Here is a 25,336-nt window from a genome sequence, read left to right on the forward strand (position 1 = left end):
TTGGACTGGATGAGCTTTCAAGGTCCTTTCCAATCCCTAAAATTCTGTGATCAGCCCATCAGTACCCAAAACTGTCATTGCATACTGCTTTGCAGAGTCTTCTCAAATACGTTTTATCTTTAATTCTCTTTTTCACTAGAAACGTGTTCCAAATTACAGCCTTTAACCAAATGCAGAATAACTTCATTATTATTATTCTTTGGAGAGGAGGGAGGATGTCGCCTCCACGAATCAGCAGGTTGAGAATGCGGACCCGGCCGGGGGGAGGGCGGCAGGAGGGGAGGCAAGACCTCCCTCTTTCGGCTAAAGGTACGTGAAGCAAGCAGGGCCACCAAACGCTGCCTTGAAAGAGATGACGATTCGAACGCAACTAGTATTTGTGGGTTTTTTTCCTCACGGTTCTGACGTAGAAAAATACAACAGTACTAAACAACGGAGGAAAACAAAAAAAAACAACCTCATTTTAACCAGTGTCTCATGTGCAACATTTCAAAAATACAAGATGCTATAGTGCAGCAAAGATAAGCACTTTTTTTTAACACTCATCTTCATGCGTTGCAGAAAACGTTTTCTTTTTCTGAGGTTACAAGATATTGGACATTATTGTTTCGAAGCTTTGCATGGGTTTTCTGCTTCAAACCTCTCAAAACAAAGATATTTCTTAACAGAAACACGGCAACCAAGCAGCGGCCGGACCGGTGCCCGCGTTCCCGGCGGAGCCCGGGCGGGGGCAGCACCTCCCCGAGGCGCCTCCGCTCCAGCAAACCACGCAAGAATAAATCCCGCAGAACGGTGCTTACGAGCAGTTAATTTAGGTTTAAGCGCTAAGGTTATAGAAACCGGGAACTGAAATCCAAGCCGTGCATTTTAGTTACACACGTTTACTCCCGCTTGCACGTACACCACGGTTACTACGTGCCAACAAGCCAGTATGACAGAAGATGAGGAGGGCATGCGAAAGTAGCCTGATTAAAAAGGGGCAGAGGGTGAACTTCCCACCTCAACCGAGAAGCAAGTGTGAGTGAAATTCTCACTGGCTCAATTAGCAGTGGCCATGCCTGGTGACTGGCAGGTCCTGGTTCTTGCAATCAACCACCTGAGGCTGGAAACTGATACACAGTGGGCAGGAATGATGTCTTCCTTCATGTCTGTACAGTGATTAAAACGTGCTAAGAAAACATTTCTGGCAACAACTCCAATGGTCTGCAAGTATATCAGCACCCCAGCACTGCCAGATGGAGATTTGTGTGAATACCAAACTATAAATACCTTTGCAGACTTTGGCCACTGCTCATCTACCACTGAAAGGATCTCAGGAGCACGTCCTTCACTAGACACATCGTTTTCTCTGTGTCATTGTAAAAGGTCAGATTTAAGAAAAAAGAAAATTAAGCACATGGAAATAGTGAAAATATCTAACATCCTGAAAAGCCTACCAGAATTAAACCACAATGTTAGCAAAAGTTGCTGAAGTGCAAAGAGAACAAGATCCTCTATTAAGATTTCAAATGACTAAATATCTTACATGCATTGTGGTCTAGCTGCCTAATGTACCTGAACACAGCCTTTAAAACAGTATTTTGACACTGACGCAGTGCTTATAAATTGACCATTTAAATGCCACAATAAACCATGCAGAACAAGCATTGGAAGGAAAATGAACATACATAAAAGCCATTGTTAGGTACTCACATGTACACATGTTCTGAAATATTAAATAAATGTTTCTGTTAGCAGCTATAATTTTGGCTTGCTCAGATACTAAGCCAAGAACATACATCCACAGGCATGCACACGTCAGCCTCCTCCCACGGGGACCCAGCCACACCGCACCCTCCTCTCACTCACCATTCCAAGCTAAGCTGCTACTGCTAAGCACCCAAATACATTAAAGCACATTTTTAAGTTGATTTGCTTAAATATTAGTAACTTATTATTACCGAGCTAAACAAAGCAACTAAAATGTAAATTAGGAAACAAACTATTAACTAAGTATTGGATATTGTTTAAAAATAGTTAGAGGGTAAGCCACATAGTACAGCGACCAACATTTACAGATCTCTTAATTACCAGTGTTTTTAAATAAGTTCGCTTCACTACTCTCACAGCTACAGCTTCCTGACTGGTTAACAGATAAAGAAAGTTATTCAGAAGCTATTTCTTGCCCTGGCTTGTTGTCTGGCTTAGTGACAGCATTACATGAACCCAATTCTCCAGCAGGCTGGCAGGGGACCCTCCTTCCCATTTAACCTTCACTCCAGAACACAAGCTTATTACCAGTTAGAAATGTTGCACTTGAGTCCCATACGAATAACTTTGCTTCTCATTGAAGCACGGGCTTGAACACAATTCAGGCATTAACTACTTTTGTTACATGTTATAATTGCCTTAATATAGGAATCCAGTTTAAGTGGAATTTTGAGTAAGATACACTTTGTTCTTTGGTGGTAGGTAGCTATAAAGTAGATTAAACAGAAAAAAAAAAAAAAAAAAAAATAAAAAACAGTAAGAAAGGTATAAAAGATGTTTCCTTAAAAAAAAAAATAAAACAACAACTCCTAAACATTAATTTTCTTAATTGTCTGTTTCCATATCTCTTCAGTACGTTAAAATTGACTTCTGTGCCATGAAAAGACTGTCATGCATCCAAAAATGAACCTAGTAATCACCAAGCACCTGCCCCTCAAACCTTGGAAAGCCATAATTTTCAAGTTGGTTTTATAACAACGAGGTAATTTTTAAAAATAAACTCATGTATATGTTTGGAGAGAACAACTCACCTTTGGGAGCATATCCCAAAGACTGATAGCACAAGTTTTAAAGGAACAGCAATGGAAGAACTCTTGAAACATACGTACTCAGTACATGTGAGAGTAAATGAAACTTCATTTTAGCTCAGTGCATACTTTCACAGCAACATGGCCCTTAAGTAAATCTATGGACTTGTGTTTTGCTGTATTTACAGCCCTTCAAAGATACTGTCACATATGACTCAAATTCAATTCTGTTACTATACAGTTGCCTTTTGGCAATTTTTATTTTAACACCGACACCTTGATGTGCCAAACTATTGAAAGAGCCTTTTTTCCTGCTGACACTAGTGTCCCAGTGGTTTTGCTGGATGAGGTTATGACTCCACAAGGTGTATGAGCAGCAGCATTCAAGCAACTCCTAGTGCTGCTACAGCACTGCCAAGGAGAGCTAGAAAATATCAGATGTCACACAGATAAAAGTCGTATTACTGCACTTGCACTGTCATTGTTGAGGACGTGCTGCAGCCCAGGCGGCCAGATGTGGGCTTAACGGGTTGTGCTTTGCTTCTTTCTAAAATTAACATGATTTTAGTACAGTGATTCAGCTCTCAGAATTTTCATCATTTCTCCCACTTGCAATTAAAGCAAAATTGTTTAGAAGGCAGCAGAATATGATGCTTTTTACATATAATTAAAATACTATCTCCTTTGTTTAAAAATATATAAACATCTGGGTAGAACTGTGTGATTGAATCTCAGTAGTATAAAACAGTATAAAAATAATCTTGTTTTCAGTTGTAGGCACTTCTTTCATGAAAACCTGCTTTGTATTTTTTCCACACTATTTTTAATAGCACTTTGTCAGGAGAGCGTTTGACCAACTCCAGTGTATGTGCTTCAGAAAAAACACTGTTTCAGATAGGAAACACTTCAACTTCTTTACAGGCTTCAGTACATTCCCTTGGAGACACCACAGCACATACAACATTTCATACTCTGCTATTGGCATTTGGAGTTCAAGCAAGTCCACAATTTTTTCATTATTATTATAATTATTTTTTTTAGACTATGCTGTTGTTGTTTAAAGACTTTCCTTTTATCATATAGTATGCCATATTTTAAAGTGTATTTTGAGGATACATGTACATTTGTTTAAAAAATTAAATAGTAACACTAAATAAACTTGATTGAGAAAATTCTCTCTGCCTATGGCATCTTTTGCTTGTTTAGTTTTCATTTTGACTCTAGAATCTCCAAGTTTTCAACAATTAACTCCACCTAAACCTTTCCATGTATGGACTCATTAAGTGTTGCCAAGATTCAGCTCCAACTCTGCTTAACATTTTGCAGGATTTAAGAGCACTGAGCAGTACAGCTGTAATCATAAATTCACCAGTTCACTTCTTCCGTGGTCCTTGTTCAACATCCATCTGTATTTCTTACTTTTCAAAATGCCTCAATATTTTTGAAATCATGGCATGTGATGTACAAGAGTAATGTTTAGTCCATAACCTTTTTGTTTGTTTTGCTGTTTTTAATATTTTCATAAGACCTTCAATGTAGTTGCATGTCAGTAGCTTGACAAAGGGTTCCCTCTAGGGAAATACCAATCCCACCAATTTCAGTTGTGTTGTTCCATTCACTTCAAAATCGGGAAGAACCGCAGAAATTGCAATTGTAGCAGTTTCCAGTTTTTCTTGTGTGTGACGCCTATACTCTAAATCCATTGCAGTTTCACTCTTCTTCTAGTGTCTGAATTCTTGCTGCTGCTTTTTATCATGAGTTTCTCTTACACCTCTAGACTTCAAAGATACTGTCAAACATATTAAAATTCACCCTATCTTACACAGTCATAAAAACTGCATACAACACTGAAATAACTACAGAATTAAAGTATGTTCTGATCAGTTTAGAGTTCTAGAAAATGTATTACCATGAACTTTTTTAAATTCAAACATTGTTAGGGAAAAAAACCCTGACTGCTAACCGGAAGCTGTATGTCTCTATCAAGTCACACACAACTTACTTACAGACCATTAGTACAAATACTAGTAGTAGTAAGACAGTCTCCCTGGTGGAATAGGGCCACAAGCTCCCAGTCACATGCCAGTATTTAAACAATCACATTGCATGTGATGTTTGGATGGGGGTTCCTCAAAGTGGAAGGAAAAAGGAAAGGAAGGCAAAGAGATGCATATTCACTCTCCTTTTAGTTTACAAGTGACAGCCATTTCAATGACATCTTAAAAGTTCCTGACCAGAAAGCAGACAAACTAGACTAAATTCTTACACTAACAGATGTTATTGCTGTGATGCAAAGAGCTATGCTAGCAGATTGTCTAACAATTTACAGTATGAAGGCAAGTTGCTTGTTATTATACCAAACTTAAAACACTTCCAGTGCTTAGAGTCTCAGACTGACAGTCTAACCATTTGAAAAAGAAAATGTGTGCAGAGAACAGATTATTTTAAGAAAATTCTTACTGTCTTACCATTCTAAAAATCTCTACTACATTCAAGCTTTAGAGCACAGACTTAAAAATCTGGTTTCCATGTCAAGGATAAGCTTTCTAACATCCCCATGAAAATTCATCCAAAATTGAACAAGTCACAAGGCTCTAAAAATGCAGCTTACATTTAGTGTTACAGTGCCTTCTCCTGTGTAAAGTGCTTTTCAATGAGTAATTCTCAGTGCATTTTGAAATGAGCACTTTGCTATCATTTTGCCACTTTTTTAAACAGAAATTTACAGGTGAATAACAATTTTCTGCAAGATTCAGTTGGTATCCCCCATCATCTGTCCCCATCCATCCCTGTTGACTGCTGAACTGTGCTTGAACTCCATTGGCCCTTGCAGAGAGGGCTGTGCTACCCTGACTGCCAAGGAGTCCTGCTCTGCCAAGGACCTATCCAAAGGGAACTGGTTTGGTTCCATGGGATGAGGCTCCATCCCCCCTCGCCAACACCTTTTGATGCATTTTCCAAGTTTCTACACTTCAACAAAGTTATTTTAAAATAATCAGGAAGCTACAACAACAATAAAATCATTTTTCAATGTTTGAAATTAAAGACAGGAACAACGTAAAACGCTAAAAACAAGAAAGCGGAGGACATCATTCTATTAAGCTAAAGAATCAATACACTTTTTCACAAAACTACTGCATCATTCAGCATGCAAAATGGATGGAGTTCCTTCGTAAGAGCTTGCTAGTTTCTCTTCACTATTTAAACCCAGCTGTGAATACAAAGTTATTCATTTCCTGATGGCTTCCTTTTGAAAGATAATATTTTATAAATAAAGCCATACTGATGAGAGCAAGGGAACTGACAGGACACATATTCCACTACTGCAAAGACTCAAATGCCTAGTTATTTGAATAAAGAATTCTGTCTTTGGTATGTGGTATTTTTTTTGGTGTTTTGGGTTTTTTTCTGGATCATATGATAGTATTCAACACAATACTTCAACTGTAGCAATCACTATCCATATTCTTTAACATAATCATTTTCCTTTTAAACCTTGTTTCCCCTCCCCTCCCTGAATTTAAGAACACATCGAACATTCTAGGACAGCAGGCTTTATATTTCCCACCCCAGCAGCTGAAGCAGAGGTGGTCGCAGGAATTCCCCTTCATTTAGCAAGAGGGAAGGGGTTTACATCAGCTCAAGGAGGGTCAAGTTTGTGAAAGAGAAAACTGTCGAGGGTTATTAAATACACAGAGACAATATCCAGCTCAGGAAATCCCCTAAGCAGAAAACAGCTGGAGGCTGGAAGATTATTCAGGGGAAGTATCAGAGATACCAGGCTGTGGCTATTGTTGAGGAGAAAACACCGAGAAACACAGACCCTCAGGTCTGATCTTGCAGTGCAGCTTTTATAGATGACAAATGTTGTTGGCATCTGAAAGCCCAGAGAAAGTTTACTTCACTGCATGCTTTCAGACTGTCTGGAGAACAAGACAAGCAACAGTCCATCACACTGAAGTGATTTTACTAACACCGGTTAAAATAGAAAGAGGAATGAGATCAAAGTAGATGGTTTTGTAAGTTTTTGGCCACAGAAATCACAATCTCCAAAGAAACAAACTCCTGTTCTAGTGTTACGAGAAGACATGGAGCAAATGGCAGCTCCCAGCTAACCCTCCTAAGTGGGAGGTACAGCTAACACTGTCACGTACTCTCACGTTAACCTTTTCCTAAATGGGAGGATCATTTTTGTTTCCTTTCTCCAAAAGCACTGTCTGTGCTCTCCTGGATGGTACTGGCCCTTCTTGAACAGTTTCTGCTATTCTGTTTCTGATGCTTTTTAGAAGGCGTGTCCAAAGTTGAACATTATTTATAGAGGATTGTATATCAGGCTTTTGTTTCAGTATTTGGGCAATTCTTAAGGCAAAATTCAGGTTTTCCAGCTGCTATTCCATTTTAAAGTTTTGAAAGACTAATGGCTCAGTCCAAAAAATCATTAACTACGGTCCTTCAATAGTTACTAAATGTGGACACCAGCAACTTCTTCAACTGCAGGTTACCTCACATTCAACCACAAGTGATTTCTCCTGCCAGAAGATGAAACTGTAGGTTCTCAGCAACTTCATGCCCACCAACCTAAGTTTTGTATCACTAACAAAAGGCACTGCTCAGGTTTGCGGGTTTTTTTATTCCATTATTTGAATTCACTTAAAAATCTCTTCTATAGTAAACTGTAAACAGACTTTCAAAAGTACCTATTCTCCATCTTAATAAATGGAAGTTTATTTCCAAGTGCTAAAGAAAAGAGCTGAAATGTAGCAGAAGGTGTCTATTACCTACTACTGTGCAGGATTTTATCCAAGTGCTTTGACTTTTTAACTCAATTATACCAGCTAACTCCCCTCTGAGAATTCATAGAGACTCATCAACATGTTTGCTAATCTCCAAACCTTGAATATGATCTTCATTTTATTTAACATACTTATACACTCTATACCCACTCTCATGCACACATATGTATACACATACATATATATGTATAGACACACTTCCATATTTTTAATTAAAAATGTTTGAGGAAAAATACTAATTCCACAGCTCTGATATTTAGAAAACACAACATCCTCCCTATCATTTTTATGACCTTTTTAGTTAATATAATTAACGTTACAGCAGAACATAATTTGTTCTCATGGCTACAAATTATAATGAGACAAATTGCTGTGACATTAGAGTCTGAGCAAAACATGAGCAGATGATGAGGCAGCCCAGCTTTCATCAGCTTCTTTATCCAAGATGCTCCAAATACACAAAGGAAATAAAAATTACTTCTGTCCTTGCATTGCCACCTCTGCAGGCCTTTGAACCACAGACACTCAGGTACTCGTAAAAATTACAGAGCAGGTTTATAGTCACTTTAAAATATATGTAATATATGTCAGCCCTTTACCTCCTTCCCCCTACCCAAGTAAATCTGGTGAATGGATTCTGTGAGGGAGTAAGCAGATTGCTTATATAACAGCTCATTAAACGCTTTGCGTTCCTAGCCTGAGGTATATACATTGAGGGCAATATTTTATTACCTCAGCTTGCTCACTTTTAATAGATTAAAAGTTTGGGGTATTATATTTTTTAAATTATTATTACATACCATTGTAAAGTAGTCTAGGGAAAACAATAATTCATAACAATTGAGAGATTAACTACATACCACTGATACTTTATGAAAGAAAAAAGCCTACGCTATCCATTACAGAAACAAGAGTGATGAGACTGACCTAGTTCACCCTCAAAGGTGTCAATGGAAACCTTCCTACCATTAACATTTATATCCAACAGAAAAACCTCACATCCAACTGATTTTGCATTGACTCTTGAAATAAAGCCAGTAAAATAATCTTCAGAGAGAAGAGAACAGGCATGAAGCACTCAGATTGACAAAGGATTAGATGTGCATTTTTTAAGTGGCACTTAAGAACTGAGAAGTGACAGTTCTGCAGGACAAATACACTTAAAAGATAGGCACAAGCTTAAAAGGATGACTTTGGACACCCTCAAATCTTTTGTGGCATTTGAAACCCTGGCAAATGTTTATACCTTGCCCCCATCTTCAACCTCTACTTGTGCCAGAAATAGCACTGGAGCATTTATGGAGAAAAGCAGAGGAAACAATATTCTGCACTTATATTTAATCTAGGATTATTACTACCTACATTGCAGTTTTTACTCCCAGCCAAGAGTTAATATACCAGGCAGAAGACAACATTACCTCCTAGATAGTTTTGTCTAGCTGGAGAAAAGACCAATTGGACACAAGAACAGCATAAATCAGTTGAATTGCAGCTTCCAAAAGACACCAGGGATTATCCTTGCTTGATTTACTGAGTTTATCTGTTTCATGCTATGGGTATATAAAAACTTGTAATGCTGCTGGATAAGCATTATGATATGATTGCAGGACTCATTGTCCATGTAGCTCTCTGCTGGTGTTTAAACACAAATGAAATGCAGAATACCAAAAAGCTACTGGTATCCAATTAATTTGTCAGAGCATTTAGAGAAAGTTTTGATTCCCATTGTTACTCACCTCTTAACACACAGATTCATTTACACTGCCCGTTTACAAACATTTTAAAAAAATAGCAACACCCTCTGGCATACATGAAAGAATTTGCAAATTGGGCAGGGGGGAGAAGGCAACCAATAATTATCTGAAACACTAAAACAAAAAGAGTATCTTTAAAATTAGCTGTGAAAAGCAGCCAGACCTATGTCTTCATCTCTTCTGGCACAATAAGGGAATTGTAAAAGCTGCACTAGAACAAAGTGTTTTCTCAACATATTTATAAACAGAACATAATAAATTTGTCTGGCTGATAAGAACTACCCATTCCCTCACTGGAAAAACACAATGCCCTTTTGACTGCCATGCTTGTAGTCAAAGAAAATAAATAAGATTTTGGCAGAAAGGCTAAAACAGACTTAAAAAAAAAATTGGCAGCCAACCTGCTGCTCTTTAGTCAATGCTTCGCATGTCAAGTTTTACCTTATGTCTGGAAAGTGAGTCATGAAAAGGCTAAGGACCATGTCAGACGCCTACTTAGGATTTATATACTTGGGGCTCATTTTTAAATAAAGTGTCTTGGGGAGACCTTAGCCTATGCAAAATGGCTTCTTCCTTCTATTTTTATACCCTGAGAAAAAGGGAAAAAACAAATCAGAAGAGAACAAGCCACAGAAGGGCCATATACAATCTGCTTCTCAGTGACTGCTTCAAGCAAGAGATGCTTTCCACATTCATTTTCTTCCCAGCTACTAAACTGAAAGCTATTTTCAAGCATGGCTACACATCTTAAAACAGCTCGTACTCATTCACAGCGCATCATTCAGCCCTTGGCCAACACATCCAGCTTCCCACTCCTTCTGGTAGCAATCTGTGTTCAAACCTAGTGCTGGACACTTGAATTATCCTTTACAGTCCATTAGCCCATTATGCCTTTACAGCCCATTAGCTTCAATTTCTGATGGAGAAGTACCTCTTCGGTTGTATTTAGCTTAGCTGCTAATTGCCCCAGCATCTGAAAACCTTCCATGTAAAGAAAAAAAAGACTTCTCTATGCTTATTTTGGTTACGATAAAAATGTTTTTTCTTGCATTTTGTAACACAGGCCAGATTATGATGGTTTAAATTAATCATGAAGAAACTGAACCTCTTACATACCTACAAAGTACAAGAAGGCAAAAAAAAAGTGGTGCAAACTCACCATACACCATTATGTTCTGTTTTGAAGGAACGGTTTAAAGTCAAAGGGTAATTTATTCATTATGCCCATTCAAACCTTCATGTCCCCTGAAGCTGCCAACAAAAGCACCATTTAGCATGAAATGCTGTGCTGTTTTTTTCTAGATGTAAATATCTGTTCCTTGGAAAATCTGAACAGGCAGATAATACTCACAAATTAAAGTCACTGTGTATCTAGACAGAATTTAAGTTGCTCCATTTTGTACCATTTACAAACAGCATAAAAATAAATGATAAAGCTACAGCAACGCAACTGGAAGAAAGGAAGGAGTACAGTTAAAACTATGACTTTTCACAGAATCATAGAATCACAGAATGGTTTGGGTTGGAACAGACTTTCAAAGGTCATCTAGTCCAATGTCCTTGCCATGGGCAGTAACATCATGCTTTGTGTTTGTGCACACAAGCATTTCAGAGAGACCTCAGAAAATTCAATTTAACTTTCAATGTACACTAACAAATAGAAATCCTGAAGTGCTACACCCACTTTTTATGGAGGAAAAAGAAAAAGATAAGGTGAAGACATAAGATCCTCCCATCAGTTTTAAAACTTCCATCATTCACTGTAAAGATCTCAATACAAACATATATGTTCTCTGCTTACCGCCTTTTTCACCAATATGACAATGATGTTACCTAAACAAAAATATCACCAATAGACTGTGTGACACACTCAGATACTCAGAATCAGCTTGGATTAGAGGCCACCTCAGGTTCAAAAATACTTGGTAAGAAAATCAGTTGTTCACAATGTGGAAAAACAAGTTTCTTTCCCTCAGACAAGTTATTTACCTTAATATCATAATTACTTCATAGAATATCAGTCCTGGTAAGCAACTGTGTGGTGTAAAACAAAGATCTTCACTACTTTTTGAAGTAAAAATTATTATTGCATTTGTTACTGAGCATCTATGAATGAAACCTTCAACCATATACAAATAAAAATATGGAAGCACACCATGATAGATTACAGTTAATCACCACAATTCTCCGGGTGTATACAGGCTATAGAGCACAGCAAATTTTCAACTTTCCAAAACAAAGTGTAGGATCCAATTCTGTATTCATTTCGGTAAACCAAATCTTTCCCAGTGCTTATAAGTCTAGTTATAAGGACTAACCAGTAAGTCAGTTTTAAACTAATTAGGCATTATGCAGTTCCTTCCCAACTCTAAGTCAGGCAGATGTATATCAGAAAACAAATATACAGCTGTGATCTTCCACAATCTCCCCTTTGCTACAGTTCCAACACTTGACTCCTCTCCACTGAGATTAGTTGACTTCAGCATGTAGAACTACACCCTTAGTTCCACAGAAACTGAATCTAACAAGCACCTTTTCTCCCCCCAAAGATTATGCTGCATTGCTTACAGTTAGCAATACTGACTGCTGTTTTACTAACTTAATATTATTTTGTATTATTTGCATTAAACAGAAAAGTAAATTGCCAAAGATCTCAATATCTCAGTGACTTTTACTAGCACCAAATCACTCCTTAAAAGTTTACCGGCATGAATATGAACAGTATACTGTTGAGCTACAGAATTTGTCGGATGTTTCAAAAACCAAAAAGACACAGCAAACAGATGTAACTTGTGTTTTTAGGAATCCAAGAGAGATCCTCTAGCATATAAATTCCAGTGACTGGAACTCTGCACTACTGCTGATCCATCAAACCTGAACTGTTCTATTGCAGCACCAAACTGCACAGAGGATTGTACTTGCCTGTTAGGTGTCAACTGCTCAGATTTTAATGCCATATTTTCCAGTGGATGAAAAGTTTATAATAGTGTGGAAGAGAAATCATAGTAACTGAATAAGCTTAGCATGCAGAAGTTGCACACTATTGTGTATAGTGCATGTATAGTTCATAAAGGAATACATATGCTCATAAAAAGTCTAACAAGAAAAAAGATTGGGCAGGAAGAACATAGTTTTAATTGAAAGACAAATATAAAAGGCATTTTTTACTATCTTGTAAGTCATTCAGCAGGTAAACTCCTACTGCCTAGCTGTGGATCTGCAAAAATTTAAAACTAATAAGGGTAAATCCTATTCAGTGATTCACCTGCCCTCCAGTGTAACCACTTAAGCTCTATGAACATTATTTGGAAATGCAAACAATTATAGTGCAGCACTCTTAAACAGATTTGTATAAGAAAAAGACACACCTTTAAAAAAAAAAAACCTCTTATTTTTCCTGCTCACCAGAAAAAGCCTTCTTTTTTTTTCTTTACCCCAACTAGAATCCAGTTAAACACAGTACATGGTCTTTGCTTCACTTTGAAGTCAGAGTAGGCACTACAAGTCCTCCTTGGCATCTTGAGCTCTCTATTTGCCTGTAAAGTAGACAGAAAGCCACTCCAGTGACATCTACTGTCCTGTTGACCACTTCTACAGCTGTGCATTTTTTCATGGTCTCATAGTAGCTCCTTTACATTCTCATGCACATGTGTAGGCTTAATAATGAGGGAACAGAGAACCATGATCCCTACTTTTTCCAAAAATGGCACTAGAAATACAATGTATGATACTCAGAGAAGTCTTTGTTTGGACATATATCAGACACAAAACTGCATCACTTAGAAAGGATAACTGCTTCAAGTTAACTGCAAAGATATTATTTTACCATACCTAAATGATAAGACATAATCAATGTCCCCCACTTAGGAGATGTGACAGATTTTCCCATTCAGCTACCATTCACAGAGGTTTTTAGTTCTCTAATGTTGAAAAACCACCAGGATGATCATTAAGAGATTCTCTTGTAAAGCTGGATGTTGAACACACCACTAATTGACTCAGTTTTCAAAAAAAAAAAAAAAAGAAATTACTGCATCTCTCAGCGTTTTATCAGGTGCTGTAGCGATTGCCCCAGTTCAGCATCACCAAGGAGAAAAAATGTGGCTGTTAATGTCAGAGATAGGAAAAAAGAAAGAAAGGGTGACTCCTGTTCTGGTCCCTGGCTCCATGGACAGCTGGGGAGAGAACATGCCACAAACTCAGTGTCTTTTATCAAAAGCTCGAAGAACGAAAGACAGGGCAGCATTCCCTTGCTGCATAGCACTACATCAGCCACCTTATTACCTGCCAACAGCAAATAAACACATTTGGTCCTGTGATATAAAGGAGTTCATATTTCCACTGGTAGTTCTACAATCATTAGACTAGTAACTTGTGTTTCTAAAAGGCGAGGCAAAATGACCCAAGAACAGTGACACTCTGAAATCTTAGAGGATTTTGACCTACTTTCAAGAATCCCTGAGCTTAGCATATTGTTTGGCATCTATCTAAATGAACTGTACCATCTCAGCATAATGTTTGAAGTCCTTTATTGAGAGCTTATACTCATGCATGCATGTGGTTTGATAGACAAAAGTATAACAGGAAAAAAAGAAGGAGGGGAAAAAAAGTGCATCTATACTCCAAGAACCAACACGGTGGGTTGTTTATGATGGTGGTGATTCAAGCTCATAAAGCAATGCCTGAGGTAACCTCTGAAAACTTTCAAAGGCGTGATATAAAATTAGATTATCCTTCCCATAAGAATTAAAGTAATTTTGTATTCATCAGCAGGAGAGTCTCTGCTGGCTTCTGATAGAAAGCACATAGCTACAATGATGCAATAATAACGTGCTGCAGATGATCATTAAGACAAACAGGACATGACATGTTTCCAAGAGGAAGATTCTAGTTACGTTTCAGAGACCTGATAACATGTCAAACTTAATAAACTAAATTGCCTGAAACAAATCACTCTAATTTCATCTTTTTACATCAGTATATCTGTTTCCCCACGGTGTATCCTAATATAGCCATTAAAACACAGATCGATATAGGACAAACTTGCATTAATTTTACACTTACCAAATACCTGATGTATTCATTAAGCATTGTATCAATCTAATATTTTTGCTCGGAATACAGAAGTAGTGCACCATGGATTACGCTGATTTTTACACAGATTTTATCAGTTCCAAAAAACTGCTTAAGAAAAATCCCAGTTATGCAAGAGTTGTACTGTACTGTATTTTCCACGCAGTTCTCTCTGCTATACTAAGAATCCAAAGCTCATTTCATGGACTAAAGAGGATCCACTCCCTTCAGTAACATGCATTTCGGTCTATTGAAAGGATCAACTTTGAACAGGAAACCCCAGCTCTTCAAAGCCTGAAACCAGTCTTAAGCAACAGTGTACCGTTCATGCACTCAGGACTCAGCTTCCATAGACAAGGAATGGTAAATATCAAGAACAATTGAGCGATCGGGGGTTCTCAGAACCTCACTTTCAGAAAGCAACAATTATACTGTGCTGTGGGCTCCACCATCATTTCCAAGGTACTGAAATTCTTCCCTTTGGTTCATCACTGAAGGTTTTCTTAATGTTTAGCCATTCAAATTGAAGAAAAAAAAAAATCTAAAGTAGCTGCAATTTGTGGCACTTTGTTTTAATGCAAGCCATGTGATTTCTCTTTTAAAAGTCTAAAACATTGCTCTAGCATTCTGAGTGCTTAAAAGAACTTTCAGATCCTGTAAAGGCATTTATTCACTGCTACTTCACAGAACTCTGCCATCACCACCTTCTACATGTTGATATGTCTGTCTCTGTTCAGAAGAACCTCTGAACTAGTAAAACTGCAGCAAGCTTCAGGAGACAAAAGAAGTTGATTCATTTTCTTGCTTAGCTGCAAAACATTTATACCTCATCTTTCAGAACAGTTACTGCTTAAAATGCAAATCAGAATAATCAAGCATGAAGTTGTAGATAGACAGATATTTTTAAGCTGAAATATTACCAAAGTAACTGCAATTCACTAAATTGGCTTCAGGTGAGGTTTTGTTTCTCCATGACACTTCTATGTCAATAAAATCCCAGCAAAGAGAACAGACAATCAGGAAGAATAGCAGAAAAATATTATAAATAGTTACATGTAGTCAATAATAGAAAGTCTATAAAAGGTAAAACTGGTCAGAAATTTTCAGCTGAAAAATCTTGCCAGAGAACACTTAATTTTTGTGTTCAATACAGTGTTGCTTCTGTTTTTTTAAAAAAACTGAAAATCTAGGGAAGGAGAACAGCCAAAACCCCAGAGATCTCCATCATCTTTTCAGAAGTGGGTAATTCAGAGTGAAACCTCAGTTATGCCTCACTGAGACCATACATACATTGTGTTCCATATCCCAGACACAGTCCCTAATCAAAAGGCCCATCTCGCTCTTTACATTCTTCTGTCAAAAATACTTGGTGTAACTTTCATTCTAATGGAAATAATTAGGAAACACTGACATTTTTATGAGACAGACTTCTTTTTCTTTAGCTAGCCCTCCTGAAGATTCTCCCAAATAACTTTTCGTTACCATCCCTAACAGGTATTAACTGGAATTGCTCTGTTTAACCATGGCTTTCACCTCAACCTACACCCTACCAAAAGATTTCACAGACTACCAACAAATCTGACAACAAACAGTGTACAAAATTATAATCAATTCAGTGATTTAAAAAAAAAAAAAAAATCTATATCAGTAGAACATCCATTGCAAACAAAAAATACAGTAGGGTGTGCTTTGAAGCTTATGTGTGGGTGTCATCAGCAGATGCTCAAGAATTTTGTTAGCAGCATATTTACAGATACCACTTCCCAGTGCATGGTAAACCCTTGCATACCTACACAACCATCTGGCTGGCAAGGACATAGCTGTTTAGAAATGAGATACTGGTTTAGCTTTCTGAAGGTGATATCATCTCTTAGAAACCAGATATGACATATCTGCCAACTGTATGATCAGCATCTTCCAGTGACCAACAGCAAAATTAGTGATATCTAGTCTGACCCTCAGGCAAAGTCTCTGGAACAGAAAAAGATGTCAAGCACGCTACTTGTATATTCTATTTACCATATTACTATTCCTGTTACTTTTCTACCATACAGTAAATTGGATAATTTTAAACAACTAGCTAAAAACGGGTTCTTTTCTCTGCAGTGGCACAGTGAGGACTTCTGGCCCAGTCTAGATGTAACTTGATAGCAAAGAAGGATTAAACACCTTTGTAGAGACAGCAAGCAGAGTTCAAGAAAACTCCCTGCCCACAGCTTCTTCCCATTACTGAATGGTGCAGTGTATGTTGAAATAACCCATGACATGCCAGGGGAGCATCACAGACACTTTACCTGCATGCTCAATGGTGTTACTGCAAACCAAAGTAGAAGGACTTAACACAGGTTGGCATTTGGTTAATCAGCATGGGTTACATACATAAAAAGAGAACAGAATCCAATTTCCCATTAAATGCTAAAGTCACTTAAGGATAGCATGAACATCAAACACAAGCTTGTTTTTTACTTCTTTCAGTCATTCAGTGAACAAAAGAAAATTTAATCAATTTTTAAAAGGCAAATATTAATTAAATATGTACTCAAATTATCTGCACATTCCTCTTCAATTTAAAGTGAAATACCTTTTGCAACATGCTGGCCATTTAACTGTCAATTCTTCATGTCCCCTTCAGTTACTTACCTAGAAAAAAGGAAAAATACATTCATTTTCCATGTTCTCAAATCTATCATAAACACATACCTTGCTCTCCACTGTTGCCCAGTAAATTTTCAGTAGTTACAAATTAGATAAAATTAATGGGTTTTGCTTATACTATTACTTTAGATTACATGTTTCCACTTCTCCTTCAGCTAAGTATTCATTAATTACATATAAGAATATTTTTTTCTCCCTAGTAAATAATATCTAAATAAAAGCTACTTCATACCCTTAATTTGATTTTCATATTCTGGGTATTTACTCTGGAACAAAGTGTTAATTGCAATCACAGTAACGGAAATATAAAACATTCAGCAAAAGTACCCCAATGTGGTCTTCAGTACAGAAATTTGTGCCGACATCTGTGCAACTTTGTAACAGCTGCTAGCAAGAAAACAAGTTTTGAGCAGACAGAGCACAGAACACCATGAGACTCCACTTGACAGACTAGTTCTCTGAACTCGGGTACATCTTTCCCACCAATCTCCATAGGACCCATATTTTAATCACTGAGTTTGTTTTGAGTTCTGTCATGAGTCTCTTCTGTGACCTCGAGCCACTTAATCTCTTCTCCTTTTGCAAAGGTAAGGTATTCTCTTTTCCAGCTATTGGAGGCTTTGGCGATTAAACAATGGTGTATAACAGTAAGTACCACTGCCTGTCTGAGGAACAAGCTACTAAGGAGAAAGCAGAAAAAAAGCTTGCTGCCAACAACATTTGCCTCTTCACTCAATCACTACTCAATTTCATCCTCTTTAGTGGCCTTCCCTTTTCCTCCCAAGCCATCAAAACCATTTCAGAGGCTGGTGCTCTTCCCTTGCTTTTACCACACTTCACTTTAAAAAGGGATGATTGTTGTCAAGTGGTTTTTTCCCTTCCGAATTTTAAATTCTTAACAATCTCATCAACATTCAGAAATAGTAAAGAAACGCAATTCTTAAGTGATTAAGTTGAGGGTATCACAACAGATTGGAATTGTACTTTGTGTTTGTCCAAATGATAAAATAAATCCATTCTGCAGTCCTGTTATTCTCTACGCTGTATAGAAACAGCTTTGGTTACTTACACTAACTAAAGCACTTTTAGAAATCACTGCAAATTAAAGTACAACTTCTGTGACAAAAGAGACAGCTTTTGAAAAGTGCTTGGCAAGCACTAGCAAGCAATATATAACAACAAACAACGAAGACAGACTGATCAGCTCACGTTATTTGCCAAACAGGAGTCCTGCTGGGCTCCTGCCTCCAAAAAGTCAAAATATCTTTCTTTCAGGTTTTTGTTTGCTTCTTTGCTTTATGAGGGTCATGTCTTCCAAAACACATCTAAAACCTCAAACAGGCACGTAAGAATATATTCCTGGGAAGAAGAGCTTTAATGGTTTTATCAAGTGTTGGATCAAATCCCAGCAAAGCAAAGACTATTTGCACTACTAAATTCAAGTTTCATGTTGAAGATACTGGAACAACAGCACATATAAGCCCCCCCAACCACTAACATAACTATTCCTTCCAACCAGAAGCACCAAGAACAGCATATGCATGACAAGCTCACAGTTCTCTTCCACAGAAACATGGATTTCATTATACACTGCATCTGTTTTCAACAAGGCCTTTCCAAACCAGCTCTGCAAAACAGGCAGGTATGAGTTCAGAACCTCCTCCCCTTCCCACCCAGGACCACTTGCCCAGGACCAAAAACCCAGATGGGAGAAGCCTCCAGCATGGCCTGGAACCAGCCTGCAGGTGCCCAGCACAACTACACAGGCAGAAGCATCTTTGTTCAAGCTGAGGTGATGGCACCTGCTTTTCTCCATACCCATACGAGGAGGCTGGACAACAACCACAGATCAAATTAATCTCAACTCCTATTTCTCCCATTCACATATCATCCATCACTTTTCTATGACTGAATTGCGTTTATTATTACTACTTTTCTAAACTCAAATTAAATATAATTTTAAATGTTTACAATACATGCTATAACAGATATGATTGTCTTAGATGATCCTTATGCTACCTAAAATATATCCTTACAAGCACTGATTCTTAAAACAAACAAATCATATTGCATCATACCACCACTTTTGCCATATGCTGCCTTTTCAGATGTTTTCTTCACAAATGCCACAAATTGAGAATTATAAGAAACAGGCGAAACTCAAAACAACTGAGTAACTTTTATCTTTGATCAAAAATCCATTTTAATTTCTTTAATTCATAACCCTGTACTTTCCAGCATTATGCTTATCCAAGCTTTCTCAAAAATTTCAGATGGAAATTTCGCTTTTTCACATATTGTGCTCACACTGAACAGAGTGTACAGGCTCAACATTAATTCTGCCTGTACTGAACTATTTTAGATTGAATTTTAAATGACTGCCAATTTCAGACATCTACTGCACAAGTTCTGCTGCTTCCACCTCCTGTCAGCCTACTCTGTGATACCTCCAAATGAGCACTTTTTTTCTTGTCAGAATTCATATTATCACCCCCTTTCAAAGCAGAAAATTTTGGTCTTCCAGTCCATATGTGTATACATGTTTAACCTTTTTCAAGAGAAATGCAACTGCCAGCTACAATCCTACTTTTTCAGGGTATAAGCCCATTTCAGAATTTATAATGCTATTGTGCTTTAGCTACAAGATGTACTTAGTTGGATTTAAAGTGTACCACTTTATACTTCTGCCCTTAAAATAACAACTCAATGTATTACTGCTATTTTACTAGAACTGTCAGATGAAATGTGCCACGTTTTAGTCTTGGTTCATGTCTTTTTCCCCTTTCCCTTTTAAGTAGAAGCGTAGTTCTCAAGGTTAGCAAGAAAACAAATGAATCCTGTTTATCTCATTGCTAGTTTTCCTACAGTTGTTTGCAATGATGACCCACATACCCATTCCGCATGTAATTTTGAGTGATAATACAAGTTTGAGTGATTTTTTTGCAATGCTTTCTTTGCATTTTAGAAAATAGGGAGTGCCTCATACAAAACACACATATTAAAACTTCAAGTATCATAGCTAAGGCTTATTTCTGTGGAAAAATCTTTGTCCTTTGCTATTTGGAAATGTTACTCTGACTCAATTGCCTGAGCCTGAGGCTTATACCAGAAGAGTTGAAATCAATACAAGTGCCCCTTGTTGCACGTTAAGAATAATCATGAAGAACGCACATACTTGAGCTGTCCTTTGCCCATTCTAGCTGCAGATCACAAGCATTCCGCTCAAATGAGGTGTACATTTCTCTTTCATCAGTGAAAAGTAGCCACGTGGGAAACGATGATCAGCCAGATGCCAAATGAGGTGACTCATATGCAGATAATGAATCCCATACCATTTATTTCATGTAATGTACTTCATTTTGCACCTTCACAACCCAAGGCATCTAAGACTGTACTCATTCAGGAGCTGTTTAGTGCAGATGCAGGATTTAAGCTGTTAGACTTCATTTTGCATCTTAACCACATCCTTCAGGGTACACCAAGCCACAGTCAAGCTGAAGGCACAACTGCTCGGTGGCAGGTGTTGCTTGCTGCTCCTAGATTCTTATATCTCAGCCATTACCAGGTTTTGGAATTGTCACTACTTCTGGCTGATGGCAATAGCTCAAGAGCTTGACTTGTGAAAGTAACACAGTTCTGTGCACTTAAGAACATGATTAAATGAGATATAGACATGGTTTAAATCTCTACTTGTTCAAGAAAGCAGTTATGAACATGCTTGATCAACAGTCAAAGTTCTGAAAACTTGTGTGCGTTACCCTGCAGAAGAACTACCTCTCAGTAACTCAGATGGTGCCAAGGCATGCAGTAGATCTCCACAGTTTGGTTTTAAGAACACTCAAAAAGTCCTGAAGAGCACCTTCCTCTCTGCCACATTAAAAAAAAAAAAAGAAGATTTATTTTGTACTAGATAGCTTTCCATGTCTAAACTTGCCATATACAGATTTAATACTTGGATTAGGCTATAGGCTCAACGTTAGGGGACTATGTTGAAGATCCTGCTCTGGATCAAGTCGAACAAGCATTTGAGCTTAAGATACCAAGACATCACGTGAGAATCCTTCCTGATCACCGAGTTCTTAGTTATTCAGGACAGGCATCTCAGTTTCTTCTGTGGAACTGCCCTGCTATGTCCAGCTAAGTATTTACTGGGATAGGGAAAGAGGATGCATAACACGTGTCATAAAGCAGTGAAGAAATCAGAGTAGTTAACAAGCCATTAAAAACTACATTACTGTTTCCTTAGGCATTTGAAGTGAATCTAGCCATGCTGGTAAAAGACATTAAAATAACTAACCTAAATTTAGGCTCCACCATTTGTATGAAGAGATGATCATGTCTTTTCACACTCCCTCCTCCTCCTTTCTCAATACCATACCAGCAGTAATAAACAACAGGAATGTCAGAAATGCTACTGTACACAATAAGCACATCTTTCCTCTCCTCCATTATTAAGAAAAAAAATTACATATACTGTAGAGAAAGAAATAATGACCACAATGGTAGTAGGTGTCATAATATCACCTTTATCCATGAGACTAAGCTACACCTTCCTCCAGTTTTATATGAGGACAGAGATGCAATAGTTATGAATCAGGAAGGAAATCAGTATAATGGCTTAAAAACTGAGCTTCTTGTGAAATAGGATTAGAGCTAATGGATGAAGCTGGCTCTTGTCTGCCTAACAATTAGAAGTGATCCTCCAAAAACTCTGACCGGAATTGTATTAACCAGCAATTATACACATAAATAGCTATGAGACTGAAATCATGTTTTTCCTGCTACTGCAGGGGACCCAAAATGGAAGTAATTTAGTCCAAATCTGTATACTGACATCCACTCTGTGAAACACTGGCAAATTTCCTTCCTTCAGGATCTGTGTCCACCCAATTAGATTAATAAGAAGCTGCCTTATCTTCCAAGTACTCACTCCAAGAGTCAGCCATGGCAGGTAGGGGAGAGCTGTCTTACACTGATCCCCTCTTCACTGCTTTGGCTCATCCTGTGTCTACCAAATAACTCCATTCTCTGGTTTCCATGCCCATTCTCATTATGCCAGGTTCCTGCATCTGCTGAGAGCACCTTACGCACAAAGCAAACACTGTGGTTTGGTTTTTAAATTAGAATGTGATTTTAAAAAAATTCTTCTAACCTAGTAACTTTTATACTTCACTATAACACATCTTGTGCTTACACATTATTTTGAACTAATTTAAGAAATTCAGTCTTATTTTTTGCTCCCTCTTTTCTGCAATGATTTATCTGTCTTCGCTTTTGTTCCTTGACACCTTTACTTGTTTATCCTGATACCTATAACTCACTAAGGAAGTAGCCTAAAAAAAAAAACTATAGTAAATCAGATTTCATATTCCTCCAATATTAAACATATCACACCTAGCACAACTGTAATGGTCACCTCAGCATTCCTGTGTGGAAAGAGAATAAGAGGAAGAAGATATTTACCACTATTATCTGCCTGAATAATTCTTCTCCTATATAAAGTGGGTAAAAATTGGTTTACATCGGAAAATTGCCTCACTGCAAAGAGGCATTACACAGAGCAAGTTGCAAGCCAAAACAACAGCCTGTCAGAAGACAGAGTAATCTTAATTTGTACATGGCATTCTGATGCTGAATGGATGGTCCTTGGTGGACTTCTGGTGTGTGGGACTTTTCTTGTAGGTATTAGACACATAGCAGTAGGGATGCACTAGCTGTCAGATCCTTTGCTCCATATTTTGCAAACAAAACCATAGCTGGTGAGTTTTAACTTAGTGTTGCACAGCTCTTCACCCACTCATAGCAGTTAAAATCCACACCTGGTTATCATTTCTAACATATAAAGTGAAATATTAAATCCTACAGCATAGTCAACATCAAGTACCAAATCTTAATTTATATCCTTGAGACCACTATGCACTGGCCAAAATGTTAAAAGTGACGCATAAGAAGAAATTTGCCTATTTTTCTGCTTAAGCACTTTCAAACCAACTGCTTCTGCATCCTCCTCTTCAAGAGCTCTATCGCCAGCTGCTTTTCTTCTGTAGCAAATGGTTTGAGCAGCCTGGCAGGGCATGGAGTCACCGACCGGGGCATGGAGAAGGGGAACAACGCCGCCGTTGTGCAGGTTCCTCAGAAGGCAGCGAGAGCTCAGCTCACGGATACAGCGCTGTCAGGAACAGTGCCAGCTGCACAATGTGCCCAATATTCAAAGCAGCAATAGCATGAACTCCTTCACCTTGACACACACTTCCAAAGTTTTTCTTGATATTTTCAGTTTAAAAAGAATCCTCAAAAGAAAAAAAAAGCTCTTGCATCTAACTGGAGCTTTCAGAATCCAGTTCTGCAAACTCTTTGAAGCCACTGGTACTATTGATAAGAATAGCAACTGCAACAAAGCAGTAATTTAATCTCTCTTCCTCCTAACCCTGAATAGTTTAAATCCACTGTGTACCTACAGGTGTGTATCTCAGAGCATGATATTAAGTTTTGTATTGACAGCAAATTAATGGTCTTGCAAATTCCAATTAAATCTTGAAGATGAGGTGGCAACCCAACATACTTATTTATATATATATATATATATACACACACACACACACTCTATATATATATACACACACACACTATATATATATATATATATATATATATATATGTATGTAAAGCTCTAGTACAGTATTTTGTATTTCATTTTATATTCATTTACTGTGATTACATCAATCTTCTTAAAAGCACTAAAGTGCAAAAGTCTAATATCTGGATCCAAGGTACCTAGTGAAGTAAATCTAGGCATTAGTTACAAAGTAATCTATTTAATCCTTTAGGAAGATAAAATACTTCTGCTTCTCCAACATAAATAATAAGCTAGAGAAGAGTTCATGATGTCTTTCTTTCTACAACAGCTCTCTGAATTCTCCTCCCATACCATCTTTTTTGCTACTGATATATGAAAAACCCATTTGAAATATCTGCTCCTCACATGCTACTTAATAAATTCTAGTTTAACTTAGTGAAATCTATATATTGAGCAAACAAGATTTCATGGGAAAACGCAGAAATCATTTACTAGGTACTCCACTGATGTCAGCCATTATGAGACGTCTGTTTTAATGACACTTCTATTTTGATGCCAGTAGATGTAGTGTAATAGCAGTACAATTGCACGATGCAGTTCCACCTCAACTTAACCTTTCATTAGTGAAGAGATGGTACCAGTTGACTTTGTTCAGGCTGGCTGACAATCATTTACTTTCTACTGGGTACTTCTGAAACATCTCACCTCCAGAGTTCTCTTTTGGAAGGGGGCAAAGCATTCTGAATCACTTCTTTTTTCTGCCCAAGAATGAACTATTTTACAAGTCCCAAGGAGAAGATCATTGGGCAAGATGTCCTCATATCACCCCATCATCATCATCTTTCATGAATTTGCGGGGGGGAGGGATGGGGCGTTTGGTTGGTTTTGGTTTTGTTTGTTTTGTTGTAATTTGTTTGGGTCCTGGGTTTTTTCTAATGCAACAGACAAGAGTTGCTATAATTGATCCTATTTCTACAAGCATTGCACTAGGAACTTATTTAGGGACCAACATATCATCATGCCCAACACAGACACAACAAAAAATTACCCTGTGCTCCAGAAGCTGCAACCCAGAACTGATTCTAAACTGGAACAGAACAGCAACAGCAAAATACAAGGAAACGCGAGGAAGCACCGTTCAACATCATAACAAATGGACAAGGTTGAACACATGGTATAGCAGAATTCTAGGAAAAAAGAAAGGCTTTGCACATATTTACAAACAAGGAAAGCAAAAGACAAACACTTGTGAGCTTCTGTTTGAAGGGCAATGAATATTGTAAGTTCATATTATGATCTGATTAGGGATAGACATCAACAATCTGTTAGTAAACAAAGCATGTTGTTTTGAAGTAGGGAGGGAAGAAGCTCTGGAGAACACTGAAAAGTAATAGCTGTTATTTTACATGTTAGAGGAAAAAATTGAGCCAGTAGAAGTTAAAATAGTACATAATAACACCTTCATACCATGCCAAAAGCCTAATTTTGGCAAAGAAAACCGTTGCACTCATCACCACGACAAAACCTTGAACAAGAGTTGTAAGGATGATCAAGAAAGGCACATGCCAAAAATGCCCTGCAGGAAAAATCCAGAAGGTTCAATTGCTACTCACACAGCTGGGTAAAAGCCATCTAAATTCAGGCTGACACTAGAACAGGCACACCTACAGAGACCCCGCCACTGCCACCAGTGTAACATGTGCTTAA

The 25,336-nt window shown here is 37.7% G+C and overlaps 1 protein-coding gene across 2 annotated transcripts in view; it reads right to left on the reverse strand.

Annotated features, from left to right (window-relative positions):
• Window positions 1-25,336, reverse strand: part of ANK2 (ankyrin 2) — a 365,851-nt gene that overhangs the window by 295,999 nt on the left and 44,516 nt on the right. The window contains exon 2 of one of the 2 annotated variants that reach the window (XM_065062208.1): window positions 16,979-17,037. The exons of the other annotated variant lie outside the window; for it this stretch is intronic. Within the exon in view, the coding sequence (XP_064918280.1) occupies window positions 16,979-16,999 (21 nt within the window). The 5' untranslated portion in view covers window positions 17,000-17,037. The remainder of the gene's footprint in view (window positions 1-16,978; window positions 17,038-25,336) is intronic. 2 annotated transcript variants of the gene reach the window in all.

The sequence above is a fragment of the Columba livia genome, chromosome 4 (genome assembly GCF_036013475.1).
Source record: "Columba livia isolate bColLiv1 breed racing homer chromosome 4, bColLiv1.pat.W.v2, whole genome shotgun sequence".
In the NCBI taxonomy this organism is placed as follows: domain Eukaryota; kingdom Metazoa; phylum Chordata; class Aves; order Columbiformes; family Columbidae; genus Columba; species Columba livia.